At 48.7% G+C, this 23,140-nt stretch overlaps 1 protein-coding gene across 1 annotated transcript; it reads right to left on the bottom strand.

Annotated features, from left to right (window-relative positions):
* Positions 1–1,035: 1,035 nt before the first annotated feature.
* On the bottom strand, positions 1,036–17,766 carry CSF1R (colony stimulating factor 1 receptor; the record flags this gene model as incomplete). Its single annotated transcript, XM_079542519.1, has 21 exons — positions 1,036–1,167; positions 1,449–1,554; positions 2,187–2,286; positions 2,528–2,639; positions 2,758–2,880; positions 3,577–3,692; positions 3,838–3,938; positions 4,153–4,315; positions 4,576–4,686; positions 4,969–5,073; positions 5,550–5,676; positions 7,293–7,405; positions 7,932–8,113; positions 8,322–8,442; positions 8,711–8,826; positions 9,686–9,875; positions 10,371–10,530; positions 11,291–11,427; positions 11,976–12,260; positions 13,040–13,279; positions 17,700–17,766. The coding sequence occupies 21 exons, from the start codon at positions 17,764–17,766 to the stop codon at positions 1,036–1,038; spliced, it is 2,907 nt and encodes a 968-aa protein (XP_079398645.1).
* Between the last annotated feature and the right edge of the window lie 5,374 nt (positions 17,767–23,140).

The raw sequence follows: 23,140 nt of genomic DNA, 5'->3' as shown, positions 1-23,140 counted from the left end.
TGAAGCTAAGAAGATTTATTAGCTACTTCTGATAGCTACACAGGACCATGTGGGTGAGGCATTAGTAACCCTGAACAAAAATGAGATGAGGAGAAAACTGTAAGGGCATTATGCCCTAGCTTATAGGAAAAAAATAATTATTTCAGCTGTATTATCAAAATACATTCAAGAAAATATGTACAAGAGCATGTCTGTAATCAAGAAGGCGGCAGTGAATTGCTACATGTTTAATAATGCAAAAGTTTTTGTAAGATGTGTTACGTCGAAAACTTCCAGGTCAGTTTAAGCTGCCATTCTTGCCTAGATTGGGGTTGTGGTCAGCGCTCATGTGAAGAGCACTTCTCACCTCTTTTGTTTTGCCTGAGAAATAACTGCCCCTCTCCTGTTGTTGAGGCATGTGCAGGTTCACAGAGCCCTGGGATTGGCTCCTTGTTACACTTCACCCACGGATCCCTGCAGAAGCACGAGCTGCAGAGAGGTAGATTGCATGAGGAAAACTAGAGGTTAATGCATCTTTAATGCTTAGTGGAGATTTATCTACATCTAACCACTCATTCTGCAACATCCAGAGGCAGTCTGGGAAAGGGAAGAGAGCAGGACCCCCAAGGCAGAGGTCTGCTTTGGGAAGGGAGGCAGTTCCCACTTCAAGGGCTCATTTTAAGAGGTACTGCGAAAACAAGGTTCAGGCATGTGAGCGACTTCTGGAAATATCCTACATGGCTGCAACTAGTATTTAAAAAACAACCCAAGTCACCTCACAGTCCCCTTCAGGGGTGCTGGGGGCAGGGGCAGGTGATGGGACCTCTGCACCCTGTAGAGATGGAGATAAGGCTTTTAGGGCCCCCATGGTGAGTGTTGGTTTTGAGTCACTCTAGCACTGTCCTTTCAGCGAGGGAGTCAGTGATGTTCATACTCTCATACTTCAGAAAGCACAGAGAGGAGAGCCAAAGCTGAAGGCATCCATGCAGAATCATGCACTCTGCAGAGAGAGAAGGATAAAGATCCTAAAGATCCACCCCAGGGCAATGGCACCAGCTAACAGAACTGATAGTTGTTGCCTTTGAGAAGGGGCTGCCCACTCTCCTCTTGTTCACAGGACTCCTCACAGCAGCCAGAGGTATCACAGCCACTGTCTTCCTCAGCAGTTGAAGGGAGGTTTGTGTAGTCCTTGAAAACAGGAAGGAAAAAAAAGAGGCATGTTTCAGGCTGCTCTCATTTGCACTTGTGTTGCTGCCCATGGAGGTTGCTGCTAAGTAACTGTATTTCTTCGTCCAGCCTGCTTTTGTTACCTTTCACCATCTGGATACGCCGCTCCACTTTTATAGATAACTGATGTAAGCAGCTCAGTTAAGTTAGGGAATGGCACCAGGAAAGCTGCCCAGAAGCTATGCTGATGTAGGAAGAAAGGAGGGGGGAAGATGTGCTTTCTCCTCCCCAAAGGTTCTTACCTGTTCCTTTTGCAAATCCAGTTCTTTCTGAATAAAGCAGCAGATCTGGTCAAACGTAGGTCTCTGTGTGGGCTCCAGGCTCCAGCACGCCTGCATGATGCTATACCTGCAAAGCCAAAGAGGGACTGAGCTGTGCTGTACTTCTGCAAAGCTGCTGGGGAGTCTGCACCCTTAGTTCTTTGCAGCAGCATATCAGAGTGATTCACTTTGTATCGGTGCATGCAGTCCTGAGCAGCCCCCTCCTCTTTTCCTGTCTATAATACTCCTGGTTCAGGTAAGTGCAGTGTCCCCAGGGAAATGAGAGCACAGGAACAGGTAGAGCAAACATCTTGTGTCCCCACATCTATCTGCAAGAGGCTTTATGCTTGGCACTCCAGCTTAAACTCATTCCTTTCCTGTAAGTTCCTCAGGCTTGACTTCTCACACTCCTAGAGTTACTTTAGCTGAAAGGAGAAAACCAAAACTGCCATGTTTAGGAACGTACAGATAGCATGAGCTCTCCCACCTTCCTGACTGGAAGCAGTGGATGCTGGGCAGAGCATCATAGTCGACTGCTCTGGTTCCTGCTTTCCTGTGTGGGCACGGAAAAACCCTAAACCTCACGTGCCTAACACAGAGCTTCCCTGGGAGCAGCCCACAGACCTATGCCTGACATATACCTATGCCATCACCACCCACTCCATACGAAGCAGCTCCAGTCCCCCTTTCACCTGTTGCACACCTCAGTGCACCACTCACATTTCCAAGGGAGCAAAGTCAGGCCTGGCCATCTGATAGCCCCGCTTCACCATGCTGTAGAACTTGCTGTTCACCGCCATGCCAGGATAGGGACTTTTACCTGTGACAGGAACACTCAGATCAGAGGCAGTTTGGAGCCAATGCCACTCAGAACTCTGAGTTAAAGCAAATCTTCCAGGACCCAATATTTCTAATGGTCCCTCGGGAAATACTGTGTTTCATAGCCCTGATATAGACTAGATTTTTCCAACCTCCCTCCTTTCTTACAAACTTTTCTGCAGACATTAAAGTTGATAAGCCATGGAAAACAAGAGAGGGTTGCAAGCTTTCTTCTTCCTTACCAAGGGAGAAGATCTCCCAGAGAAGAATGCCGTAAGACCACACGTCACTCTGCACTGTATAAATACAGTCAAAGATGCTCTCTGGGGCCATCCACTTCACGGGCAGGCGGGCCTGGAAGAGGAGAGAGCTCTGCAGCCTGGGACAAGCAGGCAGCTTATGCTGCACCCTGCCCATGCTCTGGCTGCACCTCACCCTTGTACCTTCTCCAGTCCCCTCTTCAATTACTTACATTGCCTTTTACAACGTAGTTTGAGTCATTCATGATGTCACGGGCCAGGCCAAAGTCACAGATCTTGGCTACCCGTCCATCTGACACGAGCACATTCCTGGCTGCTAAGTCACGGTGGATACACTGGGGAGAAGAGAGCGTAACTGAGACCCCACTGATGTCCCTACAGCCTCAGAATGTCACCATAGCAAATCCAACAGGAGCAAGGAGAACAGGTGCTGCTTGAAAAGCTCTTGGAAAAGGCACTGTCATGCATAGGGAGTATAGGCTCTCTCCTTTCAACTGCTCCAATTGCAGTGCTACAACACTGTGGCATTATCAGCTGTATTAGTGATGAGCCTTCAACTTCCCCGTGGGAGCAAAGTTTAGGAGCAGGGGCTGCTCACAGTGTCCCATGGGAAGCCATTATACAATTGCCCTCTGCCACTGAGGCAGCTCAACAGCCACTTTCAGTTCCTTATCCCTGGGGCAGCAGGAAGCTGCCAGCACAAGAAAGCTCTGCATCAAGATTCCTGACCTCATGAAAAAGCTGGGCAGAAAATACTGAGGCAGACTAGCATGATGCACAGCCCTGGGTGCCCCTGTAACTCTGTCCTGCTGCAATGGCCTGTCTGAACCCCAAGCTCCATAGCAGATACTGGGCACTGAAGCCCAGCACATGCGAACCCAGAAGGTGGAGAGAGGCCCATTTCTAGAAGCACAGTTCAGTTTGATCATCTCATCTGAAAACCTCCCAAGCCTTGAACAGACAGGACAGCTGGCTGCTGCTGGTGGACTGGTGCTACCTACGAGGGTGCAGTGGTCCTCTTAGGCACTCACATTCTTTGATGCGAGGAATGCCATGCCCTGAGCCACCTGGCTGGAGAACTGAAGCAGGTCAGAGAGGTTAAGGGGCCGGAGGTCCTCTCTGCTTTCATCTTCCTCTGAGCTTTTCCCTGAAATTCAAACAGAAGCTTTAGGGTTGCTGCAAAGATGGTAAGTAGTGCAAGCTGTGTTGTATCCCCTAGTTCCCTAGAAATAAGCCAGACCAGGTGGTCACTGAAGAAATGATGCAAATACAAAGAGGAATCTTTAACTCACCCCTGGATTGCGCAGAATCTGATGATGCTGAAGATGACGATGATGATATGGGCCTCATTTCAACATAAGTTTCCAAACCCTGGCTTGCAAAGCCACTGTCACTGAGTCAGAGAGCAACAAAGAGAAGCAGGCTGTCAGCAGCCTTCTTGGGAAGCCTTCTTGAGTGCCTTCTGCCCTCCTCCATGTCCACTGAGTGCAGAAACCACATCCATGTCTACTTCTGCACCCATCTGCAAGTCCCTGATCTTTGGCAATAATCTTTCCCAGCACACCCTTCATTGCTCAGCCCTGTGGCCACCACAGTCCTGCTCTCACCTGCGGATGTATTTCTTCTCTAGGTCAATGTTTTTGTAATCAGCAGTGCTGTCCAAAGAGGTGTCCAGAGCTGAGTCCTGGATAATTATGTATTCAGCCTTCTTCCGCAGGAAATTCAGCAGATCTCCATAGCGACAGTACTCAGTGATGACAAGAATTGGACCTGGGAGAAAGGCACAAGGAGGTTGTTAAGAAGTGACTTCAGTGTGACCTATCAAAGGATACCAGTCCCTGGAAATTGCTGGGGTAGGGAAGAAGAAGGAGCAGCAGGACCCACTCAGCACATAACCAGCCCACAGATCCTTGCAAACTCATAGGATCAGAAAGAAAGCCACCGGAATCATCAAATCTCTCCAATAACAGCCTTAGAGAAGCAGGCCATGAGAGGATTCTGCTGAGGGAAGCAGGTTTATCGGATCCTACCTCCATAGGTACACGCTCCCAGCAGGTTAACAATGTTCTCATGGTGTCCCAAATGGCTCATGATCTTCAGCTCAGACATGAGAGCCTCCTGCTCATCCGTGTCTGCTGTTGCTGCGAGATGAGGATAATATGAAGGAGTCAGGAAAGGACAACGAAGAGATGATGGGGATGACAAGGGGATAGACAGATGGAACAAGAGGAGACAAGCAGAGAGGAATCTACTCCCTGTGGCTGTGCCTCTGGCCATGTGTCCACAAATAATTGCACCAGCACAAGTCCAGCACCTAGCACTTATGACAGGAACATCTTAACACCCAGTCTGATGGACACACACTACTTTCAGCCCAAAGGAACTTGGGGGATTTCAACCTTTGCAGGTCAGCCCAGGCTTACATTTCAGCATCTTCACGGCCACTTTGAGGACTGAATCTTCTTTTCCCAGTCCAAAAGCAGTGGCTTCTACCACTTTTCCAAAAGCTCCAGCTCCAAGAGTCTTTCCTGCAGGGGGAAAAAAGAAATGTACCAAAAGATGCTTTCTAAAAAGGCACTGAGCAATTGTCCTGCACACAGGGTGGGGATTCCTGCTGAGCTCAGACAAGATGGCAAATGAATAACTCTTAGCCAGACGGTTGTGAGCATCTATGGGGAGCTCTGCTGTGGGCAAAGATGTTATGAAAGAGGCCAAGACTAAATGTGCTCACAAGGCGTACATGTTAAGGGATGACCCCAGATGCTTGAGGAGGAACATGATCCTCTCAATCTTCTTTACAACAAAAGAGGGTTGGAGGGAGGTTGCAGTCCAGTGTTTAGCACCCTGTGTAGAAGAGGGCAGCAAAGCCTGGTTGAGGATGTTGCTGCCATGCCTGGATTCAGCTTTGGATGCTGCCTATTTGCTCTGATTTTGTTCTTTGGAGTATTTCAGCTCTGTGGCAAGCTTCATGCCACCAGGAAAAGCAGCAGGGAAGGTTTCTTACCAAACTGGAGGTTATTCCTGGGAAACTCCCATTTCTCATTGTATGGCAGCTGAGTGGGATCGATAAAGATGTAGTTATTCCCTTCACAGGCCTCAATGATCTTCCACCGCACCTGGTACTTAGGTTTCTGTAGGGAAGAGACTCCAGTCAGTCATTGCTGCTTGAGCCCTGAGTTACCCTCCTCAGCAAGTGCTCCGATTCTCACCCTGCAGTCACTCTGAGAAGACTTGGGTTTAACTCCACCAAGTATATCTTGCTTCGAGTGAGATGTTCAGTTTGGACAGTCTGGTCCAAACAAAGCCCCTCCCAGTCCTCACCCATGACAGAGGGAAGCCTTCTTGCCCCTGTCACTGTAGCTATGACTTGGCACAGCAAAGCTGGCACCATGTCCCACTGGAGTGTGGCTAAGCAGTGCCCAGATGGTGCCAGAGGGAGTTGTCCACACTGTGCCTCCTTCCTCAGTACTCTGGGCAGCTGAGCACAGCAGAACAGTGGAGCTGGCCCAGCCTTGCTTCCCTTCCAGGAAAAAATTAAAAAAGGAGAAACCAAACTAAGAATTTCTTCTTTTTTCTACAAATCTTATGGCAGAAGTAACCAGATGAGGATAGAGTGAAACAGTGCCAGCCCCTGCTGGAAGCAGCTTGTGCTGAATGTTGTCATGGATGTTGTGAGGTCTGGGGACCCAACTGGAGGCAAAAACACAGTGAGGAGCTCAGCACTGAAAAAAACTGTGAGCAGCCTTTGCTCACACAAGGAGATGCGTGCCTGAATGGCAACAGTGGTCTCAAGCCCATCAATGCAGGCAAAGCCAAGTGAGGGTGGAGTGACCACAGCCACAGTGAATCATGATGTGCCCCAGCTACTGGGAGGCGGGCGCTGAAGCACTTCTTTCTCCTCACCACTTCCACCAGATAACTGCAGAGAGGGGCGCACCCTAAGCGTGAGCATTGTTGCTTTCTGCTCCATAATTCATCTAGCACTGCAACAAGCAACAAGCAGCCATGGCTCAAGAAGCCTGTATTATTTACACACATGTTCTGTTTCTCTCGGGCTTGCAAGGCCTTCCTAAGAGCTGTTCTTCAGGGCTGCACACCCCAAAGGCAGCTCTGCCTGAGGAACTGGGGGTGCCTGTTTGTGAGAGGTTCTGCTGGATCTTGTGACAATCAGCACTAGAACTCTGCAAAATCTGCAGCCTTGGTGGGCTGTCAAAGGCAAAGTGCCAAATGGAGAACTGAAAACCAGGAGATTTTCACCCACCCATGAAGCAGAAGTGGCAATTGATTGGTGCAGTTTATGAGAAGAAATTCAACGCCGAAGATAAATCTCACAGAGAAAACGGGCAAGTTCTTGTATAAAAATAGTGAGCTAGCCTTCCTGGAGACAAACATCTTCTGATACCAACCTGCTTCCTCATTAAGGCAGCTTTTTTGTAAAGCAGGATGGAGAAACATTTAGATGAATATTGCAAACTACTTTTTTTTTTCCTAGTTAATTAAGTCTTTATACTCAGAGTGAGCAGAGCAAAACCAGCTGCAACTGAAGCACAGAATAAGCACCACTGTCTGGCACAAGGTACCGTCTGTACTGATCTCTGGGCTATGAGTCTGAGGAACCAGGTGGGAGAGGTGCCAACACACATTTCGGTTTTGGTATATGGGCTTTGCCTTTGGCTGCTACTGAGGCAGTGTGGCCTCTGAGGCTGGACAGGCCTTGCAGCCCTTGCTGTGCAACAGGGAGGCTGACCTGGTTGTACTTGTAGAGGAGGAAGAGGAGCAGCAGGAGCAGCAAGACCGATGTGCACATGCAGGTGGTGAGAATGGGACTGAAGATCTGGTTTGGGGGAGCCATGACACTCTCTGGAGGAGAAATAAATGGGGGTAAGTAAATACTCCTCTTTCAACCCCTGGGTATTTTGCCTAGCTGTCCATTCAGGCTTCCCCTGTATGCAGTGCAACCCAGCAGTGGCCTTGAAGAAACTTAAAAGAGCTGCTGCACTCCAATTTTCACAGCACCAGGTGCAGAGCAGGAGCTGGTCAGGCTGTATGTAGACAGACCAAGAACAGCAAGAACAAACCCAGCAAAAGATGCAGCTTCTGAGGCTGAGCATCAACCAGCTGGCTGTGCTGAGCACTGTACCTAGGTCCTGCAGTTACAAGGGGCTTATTGCACAGCTCAGCCTTTGACATCAGGCTCTCCCCAGCCAGCAGTTCCCACATGGCTTGTAGAAGTAGCAAGCACCAAAGCCTCCCAGCTTCTGTGGTGATAGAGGGCCTATGGAACCTATTTCACCTTTTTTGAAGGACCATTGGAAATCCATATAGACAGACAGGCACCAAAAGCCAAATTCCCCCCGTTCCACCAAGCTGCAAGTTGGTATCTTACTGAAGACTGAGTGAAGAATGTCAGACGTGCTCCCCTTGCTGTTAACAGCCACACAGCAGAAGGTGAAATTAGTCCCTAGATCCTGGAACGGGAAGGTGCTCTCCACCTCCACCTCTTGGAAGGGCAGTGTATTCACCACACGGGGACTGGAGTCATTCAGAAGCAGCTCATAATCCTCATATCTGTAGGGATGCAAAGCAGTACAGAATGAATGTTTCTCTGCAGTGCAGTTGCTCACAGTGAGTTGGTGCTTGTCTCGGGCAAGAGAGGAGACACTGGGAATTATGCTAAATGGCCTGTAGGAAAGCCCACACTGTGCTGCTCAGCAAGCACTAACGTCACAAGTGCACTCTTCAGAGTTAGAGGTGCCCAGTCCTAAATAGTTCTCACCTGTCAGAGTGAGTGGGGCACTGGTACCACTCAATGTGTGGGGCAGGGTAGCCGGTGGCTGTGCAGAGCAGCTCTCTGGAGTCACTAGCCGATACCCTGACACTGCAAATCCTTGGAGGAGCTGTTGGGGAAAGCAGAGAAGGATCAAGCGCTATGACCAGAGGAAGAGTGCATTCCTGGTGATCTGATTTATTCTCCATCTACGGAACAACAGAACTTCAGGAACCCCTGTGCTATGCAGAGAGTAGAGCTGGGTCCCAGGAGCAGCACGTCTGCGTCCTGTGGGCACTGGGCTGGAAGTGCCCTTGTCCACAAGCCCTGCACCCTGCCTGTTGGGCAGCAGCCCCTGGGCAAGCAGCCTTTAGGAAGGAGCAGTGCTAAGCACTTACCTTTCACAGATACACTGAAAGTAACTGATGAGTTGGCCTCACTGTTGAGAGCATAAAACGTATAGAGACCTCTCTCTTCTTCCTCCAGATGATCCAGGAAGAGCGTGTTGTTATACCTGCTCCCACAGAGAGAATAAACACCGTGAAGAAAGCTGTGCTGAGGAAACTCAGGCATTCATACAGCCTTTGCTCAGCGAGATGAAGCTGTTTCCTGTGCCCTGGACTGGATGAACACTTTCCAGCTTAGTGCTGCTAACCCTTGCTTCTCTGGGGAAGCAGCTGATCCTACTGGGCAGCTGGAAGGGTCTTTGCTGAAGGAGAGACACTGTGCCACCAAGTGCAGTATTACTGAAAGGCTGTGGCTGGGTGGATTCTCAGAAAAGAGTTTAGCATCTAAATCATTGTGCTGGAAGAGCCAGGAGACACTGATCTTCCTGCATCTGAGGGAATGAGTTATCCCAAGAAAATGAAAAGGGAATTGCCCAAACTCCACAGTTTGGCTGCAGGCTTAGAAAGAGCATGACTATGTCCTCCTGTTCATGGGGTCATATCCTCATAACAATGTCTGTCTTCTCCTGACATGGGACATACAGTACCTCTTGGTATATATATTCTCCAGACCGTGGAGCATGGAACAGGTCTGAGGAGCACTAAGGGAATCCATCTGTTTGTGTTGTGTCCCCTCCTAATCTTTCTGTGGAAGAGTGCCAACTTGAAAAAGACTGCAAAACTTACTAGTGACTTCTATAAAGTATTTAAAGAGAAAACTGCCAAGTTAGTCAGGGGTGGTGTCCTCCTTGATCTATCAGCCCTTCTCGCTGTGGTTTGCAAGTAACGTTGGAAATAGAAATCAGAAAGGCAAAACAGTTTCCTTCTTTAAAATCGGACTTCTTTATCAGCCAGCAGCATGGGATCTACAAGTCTTAGACTGAAAACATTTTTTGAAACAGGCCACGGCCAGCATAGAACACATACCAGTTGTTTTTAGGGACCATTTCGCTTTTGAGTTTGTTGCTCCCAGGGTTCTTCAGTGAATTCATGTGCTCCCAGTGCCAGTGGAGAAGTTTTGGATATGCCTCAATATGGACCTGGAGTTGCAAACTGTCTCCTTCAGCAACTTCTTGGTTCATGGCTTGCACTGGGGTCAGGATCACATACCCTCTTTCTGCAGGATGAAGGAGAGCATGACCATCAGCAGGCATGTCCACAGAGACCTGAAACAAGCTTTGTAAACAGACTGTTAGTGGAAAGAACAGCCTCAGCTGTGAGACTGCAGCAGGGAACGAGGCATTACACAGACTGCATGCCTCATGATGACAGAGAAATACTTTTAAGAAGTTGTTTCCTTGTCATGATGGCTTGAGCTCTGCCTGTGTAAGAGGTTTTATACGCTATCCTAGCAAATAATGAGGCTAAAACTGTATCTTGTGATCTATATAAAGACAAGCTCCCTTAGCTACCTTGGCTTCTCACTCAGAAGTCTTTCAGAATAAGCCCCTTTTCTGAGCTATGCGCTGAGTGTGCAGTGAGTTTGGGTCATCAGCAAACCTAAGCCTACAAGGTGCAGAGAAATTTCCCTGCTTTGGGGCAGAAGCAAGAAATACTCAAGGATAGGCATGCTTCAGTCCACGCTTTTCTGGTCTGCTGGGAAAGTACCTACCCACTACCCGCAGCATTGTGGAGGCATTCTTGAATCCTGCTGAATTGTTAGCTATGCAAGTGTATTTCCCACTGTCTTCCATGGTCACTGCTGGAATTGACAGGGTGTCATTGATGATGTAGTTCCCATCACTTATGTCAGGCTTTCCATTACTCTTAACCTGTCAGGGAGGAAACACCAGTCATTTGTTTGGAAGCTCAGAGAGTGGAACTGAATTATATTTATAATAAAGATACTTGCTACCCTCTGTTCTGTGCAACTGTACCCCACCACTGAAAGTCTTCTAGATGGAAGCCAACAGGCATATTAAACCCAAGTATTCCAGGCAGTTAGGGTCACACCTATTGTTGGCCTTCTGGCTGCCAGCTGTCCTTACATGTTGAGTTTTAAATACATATCATTATATATTATATATGTATATATATTTTTTTCCCCCAACTCCTTCCTGAATGCAGAGGACATAAGGACTGCTAGCAAATCTTATCTAAGCCTTCAGCAGTTAAGAGTCAGTACAACAGACTTTGAAATGTTGAGGTGCATTCCCTTTCTTCACCCATATTTTTTCTCTGGGAAGCTTTTTGTTCTGAACTTTCACTTTTTGCTTTGTAAGCCTTGGCAGAGAAGGGTGGAGAGATGTCACCTTAATTGGTACCTTGGCTCCTGCTCAATGCGCTTTGGTGAAGCAATGTATTTTTCAGCTCCACAGCAACATCCTGAGAATGGGCAGCTCTTTTTAACACTGTATCATCCGAAGAAAGGATTTTTGGATTTGTATGGCTTGTTTGAATAGTTACTTTGGGCAAGCAGTTCAAGGCTTTTCTGCAGAAAAGTCTCGAGTCCAGGCATTCTTGTCACCCTATGCCTCCTCATTTCTAGAAAAGTCCCATAACCCCTTGAAGCTGCAAAAAACTTTAACTTACACTGTTTGTTGCTGTTACCCATTTGATGTCATACTTATGGGAAGGAGCAGTTACTACACAAGTGACTTCAAAAGGTTCACCCACAATTCGCACGTGGTCTGCAGGGTCCACCATTACCTGCACAGGCTTCTCTTGTCCTACACAAAGACAAACAGAAAAAGATGCACCACCAGCTGGCTCACTGGCACCATGCACTTTGGAGCCTCTCTAAGGCCTGGACACCTCCTCCTTTCCATCCTCTCCAGTCCCTTCACCCATGCCCTTCTCCTGTCCTTGAGATTCTCCCACTTTTTGTACACGTCTACAGGAAGCAATACAAGTCAGGAAGAGCGCAGCAGCCATCACTATGGTTTACAGGTAAGGAATCCTTCTGCCAGTTTCATCCTGACCATCATGGTCCAAAGTCTTTTAGAACATCAGAGACAAACTCTGTTTGTACCTATCATATGCTGAACATATGTACACAGTAGCTATGATAAGCTGAATACTGCAGATCCCACAGAGACACATCTAAAGGAAACAAGTTTCCAAAAGCCAGTGGAATTTTACCTCCTCTAAATACCTCCTAACAACCGCAGGTTCAGAAAGCCTTTCCAGCTGCTGGCTAAGAACTTGTCCTTAATGATCCGTGACCAACTTAGCTACTGCTGTCCCCCTATGGACAGCAACAATCCCAATCCTTTACCTTCAACCACAATCAGTCTCATTCTTGATGACTTCTCTATTTTTCCATTTACCACTGTTTGGCACTGGTACTGGCCCTTCTGCTCGTGTTCCACATGATAAAGCGTTATTCCCTTCTCAGCACTGAAAGAGTAGTTGGCTCCAGGTGAGAGCTTAGAGCCATCATTCCTTATCAGAGTCACGCTGGATCCATACTCGGGAGCAGTGATGAAGCAGGGGAACTCAGCATTTCCACCTTTGGTCACAGAGATCCGGAAATATGGGACGTACCACACATTACTGGGATCTGTGGAGGAGATGAAGTAAACCAGAGAACAGGATCAGAAAAGCAGGCATTGAGCTGAGAGAGATGTTCCAGCAAAGGCGAGTATCCAGCTCTGCTGCCCAGTGGGAGTTCAGTGTTGGGGCAACCTGGCTTGGTGCCCGCCTGACTCAGCCTCTAAAAACTCACATGACAAGCCCAGCTCCACTAAGGCATTTGAGGAGAGCAGAGCAAGCAACTCACAGCTGTATATGCAGGCAAGAGAAACTGAGAAGTATGCTTAGCCCTAATTCAACTTTTCATAACAGTGTTATTTTTATTTGTTAGACCTCCAGCTTCCCTATCCAGGACAGAATCTCTGTACAAAGGAAGGGGTGAACACAAATGGCAGAGATACCATGGCATACTGGAGCTTTGGCTCACATTGTGAGGACGATTCCTGTGATCCCTCCTCATTGAGGGTAGTAGCCATAAAACAGTTCCCCGAGTTCCAAATCTCACTGTGCATTACAACACCAAACAGGCTTTCATCCCTGCTTTTTAAGGGAAGCCAAGGTAAAAGGAGGAAGAGATCCAGGTCATCCACAGGTGTACACGAGATACAGATGCTACTGCTTCAGCCACAGGCCCCATAATATGTGGGTATATATAGTTGTGGGTGAGCAACTGCTCCCACTAGGAGCCTGCACTGCTCTCCAAACTCTAACACAACCATGGATTATAGAGAGGAACTGTCTAAAGGCTGTGCTCCCTGAGAAGAGGCCGTTCTGCCAGCATGCACGGGAGGAATGAAGAATGGTTACCTCGCACGTACAGATGCACAGATGCAACACCCTTGTCGCTGCCGTTGACATAAGCACACCTATAGGTGCCTGTGTCTCTGTGAGTGGTCCTGGGAATACTGAGTACGCTGCTTGTATGGTTGGCAAACTTTTCAGGGTACCATTTAACTTCTGACTCTCCTGAGCAGCTCAGGAGGACTGGATCACCCACGTTGACAACCAGAGCAGAGATATCAGGGCTGATCACAGGGGATGCTGAGCCTGCAAAGGAAAGAGGTGAAAAACAAAAATGATCCTTTTTAGGATGCTCTGCTGGAGTTCACAGTGTTGAGGCTAGGCTTGGGATGCAGACTGGCATTTTGGCAGACTGGATCATTCTGCATCCTACCAGAGCATGGGCCTGTACTCTAAGGAATGGACTTCAGGGAAAGGAAGAAAACCTCACAACTGAACATTCAGAGTATTGAAAGGGGAATAGCAACCATCTGGAGCAGATTAGGCCAAATGCTGGCCTAGAAATTGTTCCTGTTGGGTTTTGCCTGTTTTTGTAGCTGCTTTCCTTTTGCGGCAGAGCTAGAGCTATGATATGAACATGATTAGCCCATAACATCAGTTGGTAAAGTTCAGCTCCATGGCTGGGGCTGTCTGTTGCATTGGTGCTACAATGAGCTGGAACAGGCTTGGAAAGCCGCAGAGCAGGAGTCAGCACACGCATTGTTTTGGTTGCTTGGCAGTAGATTTTGAAGTACACCTACTTATGACTTATCATGAAGTCAAACAATGCATTTTCCTTCCAGCTACCATCAAAACACCATATACTGAGTCAGCATTATAATTCATATTTGGTGGTGGGAAACTGAGGGACAGGAAAGCCAATTCCTCACGCAGGCCTGTGGCTGCACTCAAGCACAATGCATGCCAGGCTGTGCTGACACTGGCATTGCAACCAATGCCATCACTGATGCTATCACTGCCTTGAAGATGGCTTCTCCACTGGCCAAACAAAGGGGAACCAGGGTCCCACTGCAGCCACTTGTGGCACAGGGAAATATTCTCCCCACACCCCACCCCCCCATTTTGCCACATCAGCGAGTTCTTTGAATCACCTCCTATATTTAGGGTGGGGGAAGTGAGAAATGAATCAGTGCCACTGAGCTGGGGAAGAAGCAGTACAGCCACCCCCACAGCAGCCCTTCGGGGAGGACAGGAAACACATTGCAAATGGCTATCTGTGCTCAGGGGGCTGCTCATCCCCCTCCGGCCCCTTTCCAGGGCTATTCTCCCACTTCTGCTTTCCTTTGCAGTTGCTAACCCATCCTCACATCTTAAAGGGATACACACCAGGGTTCAAATAATAGCAAGTGCAAAGAGAGCTGCCCAGTTTATTAGTCTGCTGCTCTTGGTAGAGGAGGGCACTGCAGGCCCTTCATTGTCCAAACTTGTAGGAAGAGAGCAAGGGATGGCTGCTTACAGACACAACCATTCTCTGATGCTGTCTTGGACACCCTCCCTGTAACACAGCTAGAAATGTACACACCTATCATCACACACCCATGCTTACAGCTTTTCCTTGGTGATGAAGATGATGTCCAAGGCATGAATGCGTGTCCTATCAGCTGAGCTCAGGACTTCAGTGCCAGAGCCCATCCACCAGAACTCAAAGAGCATCACTTAAGCTGTCTTGAGCTGATGCTTTCCTCCACGCAAGGAAGGGTCGGTTGCATGGGGCTCAGCCCTGGAGAGTTTTGCTGCTGTGTGATGATGGAGCAGTGGCCCAAAGGAAACCCAAACAAATCCTGTATCAAATTTGCTGGCCCAGCAGGAATAAACAGAAGACATGGAATATGGAATATTTGACTACTTTTTTCCCTCTTTTTTTTTTTTGTGCAATGCTTTTATCTTTCTATGGAAACAGGAAAAGTCTCATTTATCTCCAAAGTGGAAAAATAAAACATCCCAGAATCCTTCACAAAGCCACATTTTCCACTTACCTAAAGTACAGCATTCCTCCCTCTTTGCTAAGCTTTGTTTTCTACCAGCAGGCTTGATACATTCCTGCTGCTTTTACTGTCACTGGACACTTGCATCTCTCCTATTTGCATCCCAGGCTTCAGCACAGTGTGGTGGTGGAGCCAATCTCTGCAGCTCAGAGTTGCCTTCAGACTGGCTCAGGGAAAGACCACACTGTAACTGGTCCCTGGAGAGACCACAGCAGGAGGGCAGCATGAATAGTCAGGTCATGCAGTGTCCTTGCTGTCATTACACTGTGCAATGAAGAAGCCAGCAATGGCACAAACAACCACACAAGTGGGGTGAGAATGGATGGGACAACGATGTTCAGTGCAGGACACTGCCAGGCGAAGGCCACCAGAGCATCTGCTCCTTTGTGTGCGATGGAGAACAAGTCACATCAGTGCGTCCTTTCCCAGAATGGGGAAGCAAGGCTACTGGGGGAAGGCTTGCTCCCTGCTGACCGCTGTGCAATCTTGCACGAAGCCCGAGGATGTCTCTACTGCTCCTCAGCAGCTTCCGCAGCACTGTCAGTAAATGCTGGCCAAAGGTTTTACCACAGGTTGTGTAACCATGACCTCCAGTTACAGCTGTGGGCTCCATCCTCGCCTCTCCTACCCCAGCCAAAACATCGCATTGCTCTGCTGAGGCTCTGGAAAGGATGAGGAAGGTGGAGTGAAGGACCTAGAGGCTGAGGAATCCCACCACAGAGACCAGCTATCAGGACCTGCTTTTGAGGGTCTGAGGACCTGGGAAGGGCCCTATGCTAGGCCAGAGCTCCCCTTGCTCTCCCCTCTGTGATAGGAATGAGGAAGATAGAGCTTCACCTCTGAGGACACCTCCCCTGGGGTTAATTAGAGTATCTGGACAGGGGGATGCTCAACACACCTCTCTGCCCAGGGCTTCTTCAGAGGTTTAGATTTATCCACAGCAAGAAAGCAAAAGAAACCACAGGAAGATCTCTACATGGCCAAGACGACAGATATAAGCTGCTCAGCTTTCACATTCTCCCTCTACTTGACTTAAAACTGGAATTTAAGCCCATGACCTATCCCTAGCAAGAACCCAGATCACAGTTGTTGCACCACATCAGCCTTCGACATACTCAGAAGATATACTTGTGATTCAAAATGCAGGAGAAGGAAGTCGGGCTCCAGCTTGAAAGCTATTGTTTTGAACAGTCGTTGCATGCTGTAGATGGCCAACAGCCATTGCATTCCAACAGATGTGTCTAACACCCTACCACAGCAGGCAGTGCCTGATGAGTGTCACAGCTGGTGACCTGCTATGCCCAGTGCCTCAAGGAACCTTTGGAGACATGCTGACGGATATTATGATCTTTCACCAACGTATATCAGAAGTACTCAGTCCCTATTACCTAAAAACAAAATAAAAATCAAACAAGCAAAAAACCCACACGTAATAAATTAACTGCCTCTATGTCTGGGACTGAAAGAGAAAGAGTCTGAAGCAAGAAACACTCAAGTAATGTGGGCCAGACTCCCTGAACCAGATTCGTGACATAACTCTGCAGCCTTCAAAAACCATCTTCCAGAGCAGCAGACCAAGAAAAAACCTGCACAGCACGACCTGATGTGAAACACCATGCAGTTAACAGCTAGAGGGATACAAGGACTTTCCAGGGCTGAAAACACGAACTCACAGAGGGATACGCTGCTTGTCTGTTCTAATCTGAAATACTTTTTCCCCAGGCCACTGCTCACTTTCCCACCCGAATCTCACAGTGAGGGGAGCAAACTCAAGAGAAAAACAAAGGAAGAGCCACAGTTTTGTGTGTTTGGCTGCAAACCTCAGAACAGGTTTAGTGAGTCTTTCTTGAGGTTGATGGGTTATCGCCTCTTGGCCATCTCTGTAGCCTCAAAAACCAGTCACATCCACCTTCCCTTTCTGGTTGTCTGTTTCCATAACACCCAGCTCTACAGCCCTTTTATGTGGGCCAGCACACCAGAGAACAGCAACTCCAGACATCTTTAATTCAGCACAGCGTTCAACAGAAGGTGCCGATGTAGCTGACATTCCTGACTCTCCCACCTGCACACCAAGCACAGGCTCTCATCCAGTTTGGGCAGAGGGGTATTTCAGAGTTCCCTCAGAGCACACTTTCTGCTCAGCCTCGTCTTCCTCCTAATCCTCTCCAAGACTCAAAACAGGGCAAGTTTTCCTTTCTCCATCTCTCTACTGCCAGTGCTCTTCTTCCTGCACTTACACCTCTCCATACCACTTGCCCATACCTTGGCAGTGCCGCACGGAGCCAAGAGCAAGCTGTCAACACTGCTGGACTCCAGAGTCACAGACTAGCAGCACGCTCTTTCTCTCTCACTGTCTTCTCTCTGGCACAGCAGCCAGCTTTAAAAGGCCTTGCTGTGAAGCAGATGCATTTCCTTGCCTGCTCTCTGTCACACTGATGCTCCTTGAGCCTGCGTGCAGAGCTACAGCTTCCAGAGGCTGGGACCTCCCCACCCTAACATAGGCTTTTGGTAGAAGCAACCAGGAGCTAAGCAGCTATTAGCCCAAACCCTCTCCTCAGCCCACCTGCAGCCATCACCCCACCTCAGCCATGGAGCACTCACAAGATGCCCTCACCACATCCCCAAGCTGCCCCAGAGAGACACGGCGGCCCCAAAGGGCTATAGGATGCTGTTGGACCTACCGTGCCAGACTGCAGGTGTGGTCAGCAGCAGCAGCAGCAGGCCAGGACCCACATCCCCAGGACCCATGGTGTCCCCACGCAGAGCAAGGATGCGTCTGAGGGATCCGTGTGAGCAGCGGCGCCTCTCCTCACAGCACCATCCCCAGCACTCCCTCAGCAGGAGCTTCTCCTTTCTGAGTTGACCACAAGTGAAGAAATTCCTTTTTTTGTGTGTGTGTGTGTGCGTCTGTGTGTTTGTTTTTGAAATGGGAGGGGAAGAAAAAAAAGAAAAAAAAAAAAAAAAACAGAAAATGATTTGCAACATCACCAGTGACGAACCTGCTCGGCCGAAGTGGGGCTGGGCAGCGCATAGCTCAGCGCCCACCACCACGGCGCCATCACCTGCTCCAGGCCCTGCCTTGCAGAGGAAGCCTAGCCCCAAACCAGTGCACAGAAGTTAGGGACAACCCTTGCTATGGCCATCCAGACCCCCAGGGACTGTTGTGGTTTGACCTCTTGGCTGGCATGCAGAAGACTCCATTTTACCTCAGCAGGACAAGCATTACCTCAGGCCTGGCAGCTCTTGGAGGCTTTGTGCCCATACAGGAAAATGGCAGACACCCCACAGAGAGGATTCAGGGTGGGGGCAGCTCCCAGATGGGAGAAGAGCTGCAAAGATGACAAATTAATTTGTTTCAAGGAAAATTGCAACCCTCACTGCAGAGATTCCTGTAGCAAGCCCTACATCAGGGATGTGCTGGGGCAGGGTCACATGCACTGCCCTCCCCAGCAGGGAGAAGTATTGAGGTCCCAGCCCGTAGCCCCTTCCCCTCACTTCAGGTTGACCAGCCCCCTGCTTACCCCCCTCCTGGCACCTCCACACCCAGCCCCAAATCAGGGATGCAGCTCTTCTATCACCAAAAGACAAACAGGGATCCTTCCTCACCTAGCACCTTCCACAGTTGCTCCTGGGGAGGCTTTTTGAAGTTGTTGTCTAATTAAAGGTCTGACAGACAGCTGGGTCCAGTAATTAGGCACTTTGTTAACTCCTTCCTGGGCTGCCCGCACGAATAACAAGTGCGGGTAGGATTGAAACGAAAAAAAACTCTTCTAGGAGCAGTTAGGGCAGCAGAACATTTGCAGGTCAAGGGAGATGGCCTGCAGCGCTCCTTGCTCTGCTCTAGCGCTGAATCATCTCTTGCTGCACTGCAAGTTTGCAGCTGTTTGTGGCAGCGTTGGGCTGGGAAGTGATGGCTGCCACCTGACAGCATGAGGTAGCACAGCACAGGAAGGTCCTCGTGTCTCCAAAATCAGAGAACAGGCTCAGGGGTCTCTGCGGTCAGAGAGGTGCCAGGAGGACAAACTGTTGGGGCCAAGAGATGAGAGCATGGCTGCGCTGAAAGTGACTAAGAGTCATGGGAGCATAGAGAAAGCTTGGGTTTTGGCTAGAGAGATGGCTGGAGAGCATGAGGGAGCCCAGAGAGAAGAAACAGCAGTGCTTGGCCAGGGAAGGTTTCCTCTCAGCGGTTTTTCCTGGCAGATCGTGGAGAAAGAGAACATGAAGTGTCCAGAAAGAGCGCTGTGCTGTGCTGGGGGGCTCCTGCCCAGACCTGGGGGCCTGCTGAGCTGCAGGAGACATCTGCCTGAATATTCTTTCCTCCTTTTGAACCAAAAGGGGCTTTTAAAAGGATGTTTGTTTCCCTCCTTCTTCTTCTTTTTTTTTTTTTTTTCCAGGAACAAATGCCAGCTCATAGAGAACTGACTCACTAGTGTGAATAAGTAGTAAACCAGACAGGTTTAATATAGAGAAGGGAAACAACCTCTTATCCTCCCTTCTCTTTGAGGAGGCTTCTTGAGGAGCCCTGCCAGGCAGAGAACTGGGCAGTGGGAGCTGGCTGGGTTCTGCCCCCTCCCTGCTCCCCCGCAAGCCTGTGTGCTGCAGCCTCTCTGCAGACAAGGTGATTTTTTTTCCCCTGCTGATTCAGCCTCTGGAGGAAAATGCCCAGTCTGAGTGTCAGGGCTGAGCTGTGCCAGGTGACTCAGATCAAATCTGGAGATCATTGACCTAAGCTGGTCGGGAGTCTGCAGTCCTCTGGCAAACTGAGCAGGGTTGGGAGCCTGAGACAAGCTATGCTGGAAAGGGGAACTTTGCTGGGACTTGGTCTATTAAAGTACATGCAAAAATCACCTGCACCATGGTGTCCCCCACCAAGCACTGTTCAGTCTGGCACCTCCTGCATCCCTCCCTGATCTGAGCTCAGTGCCAGCAATGGGAAATGGTGAGCCGGTGCTGGCGGCTGCTGTGTGAACCTCAGGGAATGCGTGTGGGAGCTGCTCCTGGTGGTCCTCCCTCTGCTTGCCTCCCACCATTACAACACGACCCACTGGCTGGAACACTGGTAGATCCTGCCCTGTTTGCAGCCCCTTTTCCTTACCACGTCTTTGGGCTCAGCTGTTGCCTTGCTTCTCTCTGCCTGGCTTCCAGCTTGGCTTTTGCTAAGCACTAGGGTCATGCACAACGTATTAACGTGCTTAGCCTTCACCCACAACATGCTTAAGCTGTATTCCCAACCCTACCTTAGTGGGAGCAAGGGGCAGAGACCAAAACTGGGGGAGAAAAAAAAAAAAAAATGGCACTCTGCAAAAAGAAAAACACCTTTATTTTTAAACTCTTTCTTTAAAAATGATTTGTAAAAGTTTACAGCATAAAAATAATATCTCATGGCTATAGATGTGACATAGTACAAGTCCTACAAATACATCTGTAAACCTAGGAAAATGTTAACTCTTTGGTACCTTAGTCTGAACTCTGTTTTTTTTCCCTTGCCCTCAGGTTGGTTTCTGGCAGAAGCGTGGAGGCAGGTGCTGTGCAGTTCAGAGATGCTGCGGAGCGACGGCGTGAATCCCCTTCTTCAGATCTGCCCAGCTTTACACAGACAGATCTCAAGCTTTCCTGCAGCCCAAACCCAGAGCCCCACGCCTGTGGTGCTGCCCACCCCAGCCCCAAGCCCTGGCTGGGAAGAAGGGGAAGAGCCATTTCTCCCTTCTGGCCCACTTCCCCTGGCTGCACGTCTGCACTGCACTTCTGCCTCCCACGCTGTGGGGCTCCACCACAGTCCCACTGACAGGTGAACAGAGACAACCGAGTTCCATTAAAGTCCGCTGTGCTCTAGGATTCTTAACACAACACAAACAAACACTAAACGTGACACTCTCACTTAAAAAGAAATAGTAACACGCTCAAACCGAGAAGGACGAAAGACTTAGAACCTGTGCACATGTCAGTCTGAGAAGCATCTTAAACACAAAAAGAGACTCCGGAGTGTTGCATTAGTTTCTGGGATACACTTAGGTATGTATGAAATAGTGACTGGCAGTAGGATTATGCATATACTGGTGCTGATAACAATTGACAGCTGCAGAGTAAAATATAATCTACAAATAAAAGATATTGCACTAGAGATGGGCCCAAGCTGTGGCATGTCTCCCTTTGGGAGGGCAACCAAATTTGGGTCCACCTCTAAACACGAAAACACATCCAAACAAAATTAACGATGGTCAAAAGAAAAACCCAGAGGGACCGGATCCCTTCAGAATCTCACCGGAGAAATCATGGCTGCAAAACGGCTGGGCTCAGAATGGCCAACATTTCTGCTGGCCGTGATCCCCTGGGTCATGCCAGGACTGGAGTGTTGGCAGTAGAAAGGGAATGGGGGCTGGAGGCAGGTCCCCACTTGGGGTGAGCTCACCCTTCCTAAGCCATCTTTGAGGAGAGATTTCCCAGCTCAGGCTGGAGGCTTGCTTTGCGAACTGCATGGGTAGGGTGGTGGGAATAGTGGAGTAAGGATGGGAAAGTACCACAAAGTGCAGGAGCTGGCCCTCGGCATCACAGGGCCAATGGCAGCTATTTGGTCATACCTCTCTAGAGAGGGGAATGGTACCATTGTGGCGTACCTGATTTAAGAAAGAAGAGGGAGGTGGGTTTTGCTGACAAATCTGATCCCTTAAACAGCCAGAGCAGGTTTTGATGTTAAGGATACTTAAAATGAATGTACATGGGATAAAATGCAATAGGCATCCAGGTGTAGCTAATGCCCAGCTAATTGGACAGGATGCCTGAGATTCCCCATCAGGGACAAGAGTTAGATGTTCTCTTTCAGGACTGTGGAATAGCGTTTAACAGTGGGAAATTAGTAATTCATCTGTACGAGATGAAGCTTAGCACAGGTTTTGTGAAATAAAGCAAATGGCCAAAGGTGAGAAGGGTTTTATTGACAGGAAAATCTTTGGGCTGGATGGAGGTAGTAAAAGTAGCTCTCCAGGGTTGCTCTTGATGCCTGAAGTATTTAATATTTTTATTAGTTGATCCAGCCCAAAAATAACAGTTTGTTAATGAAACGTGCTGATGACCCAACGTCTGGAACAGCAGGGAGTATTTTGGTTAGAAATGCTGGAAGAGTAGAAAGATGTAGGTGTTAAGGTTGGTTAGGGAATGACTCCAAACTACTGCTATGTTGTGGCTTGGAAAAGGGCAGCATTATCCAAAGCTACACCAGGCAAGACAAATCCAGGACAGACCAGAAGGTATTAATGCCCTGTGTGAGGTCTAGACTTGACCCAATCTGGAGTACTGGATACTTGTGGTCACACTTGGCAGAGAAAGACAAACTAAAAAGGGAGGCAGTGTGGACAGAGGTGATCAGATGTGCCGTCCTATGGGCTCAGGTTGCAGCGACATGCATCCTACCAGCACCTTGCATGTTAGAAAAATACAGTGGTCTGACCCCAAGGACCTCGGAAATCATCACTTCTCCGCAGCTAGGATCATTTCTGGAACCACCAAAGATGGTTCCTTCATTACAATCAGGAGAATCTGGTACGGAATAACAGTTGTCAGTCACAGTGCTTCCCACAGATGATGGGGAATCTGACCACAAGGACTGAAATGCTCCACCGGCTGCCAATAAAAATGCTTTTCCTTAGGTTCACATTTTACCAAGCGCATCAACCTACAAAATATCTACTCCTCTTTTAATTGCACAAATGGCAGCGTTTCAGTGATAAGATGATGTAAGACAGTGTGAGTGTGTGCTGGTTTTTGGAGCAGAAATATCAGATTAAATGAAAAAATTGGGTTTCAGCCAACCTCAAAGCCACTGAAAAGATGCGGATTGAATTTTTAAATCTGCCTTTGCAGAATTTGTGGGATGCACAGAGAAATGTGCATGAGTAGGGCAGCACAAGGGTTAATGGGAGGGACGTGTTGCAGAGCTCTGCAAGGTGAAACTTCTCCTTCTGGAAAAAAATCCTGCCAATTTCTGTGGTATCAGAGCTGGAGCTTTGGGGTCTAGCTTCTCTAGCCCTGTGAGGCTGCATGACTGTACCCACTCCCCAGAAGGTTGTGAGGTGTCATGGCAAACAGCTTCCCTTTCTCTCCCTTTCTGTCTTTTGAGATGGCCCTG

This window comes from Tetrao urogallus, assembly GCF_951394365.1.
Source record: "Tetrao urogallus genome assembly, chromosome: 14".
Taxonomy (NCBI): Eukaryota; Metazoa; Chordata; class Aves; order Galliformes; family Phasianidae; genus Tetrao; species Tetrao urogallus.
This window is presented reverse-complemented; position numbering and strand designations above follow the sequence as displayed.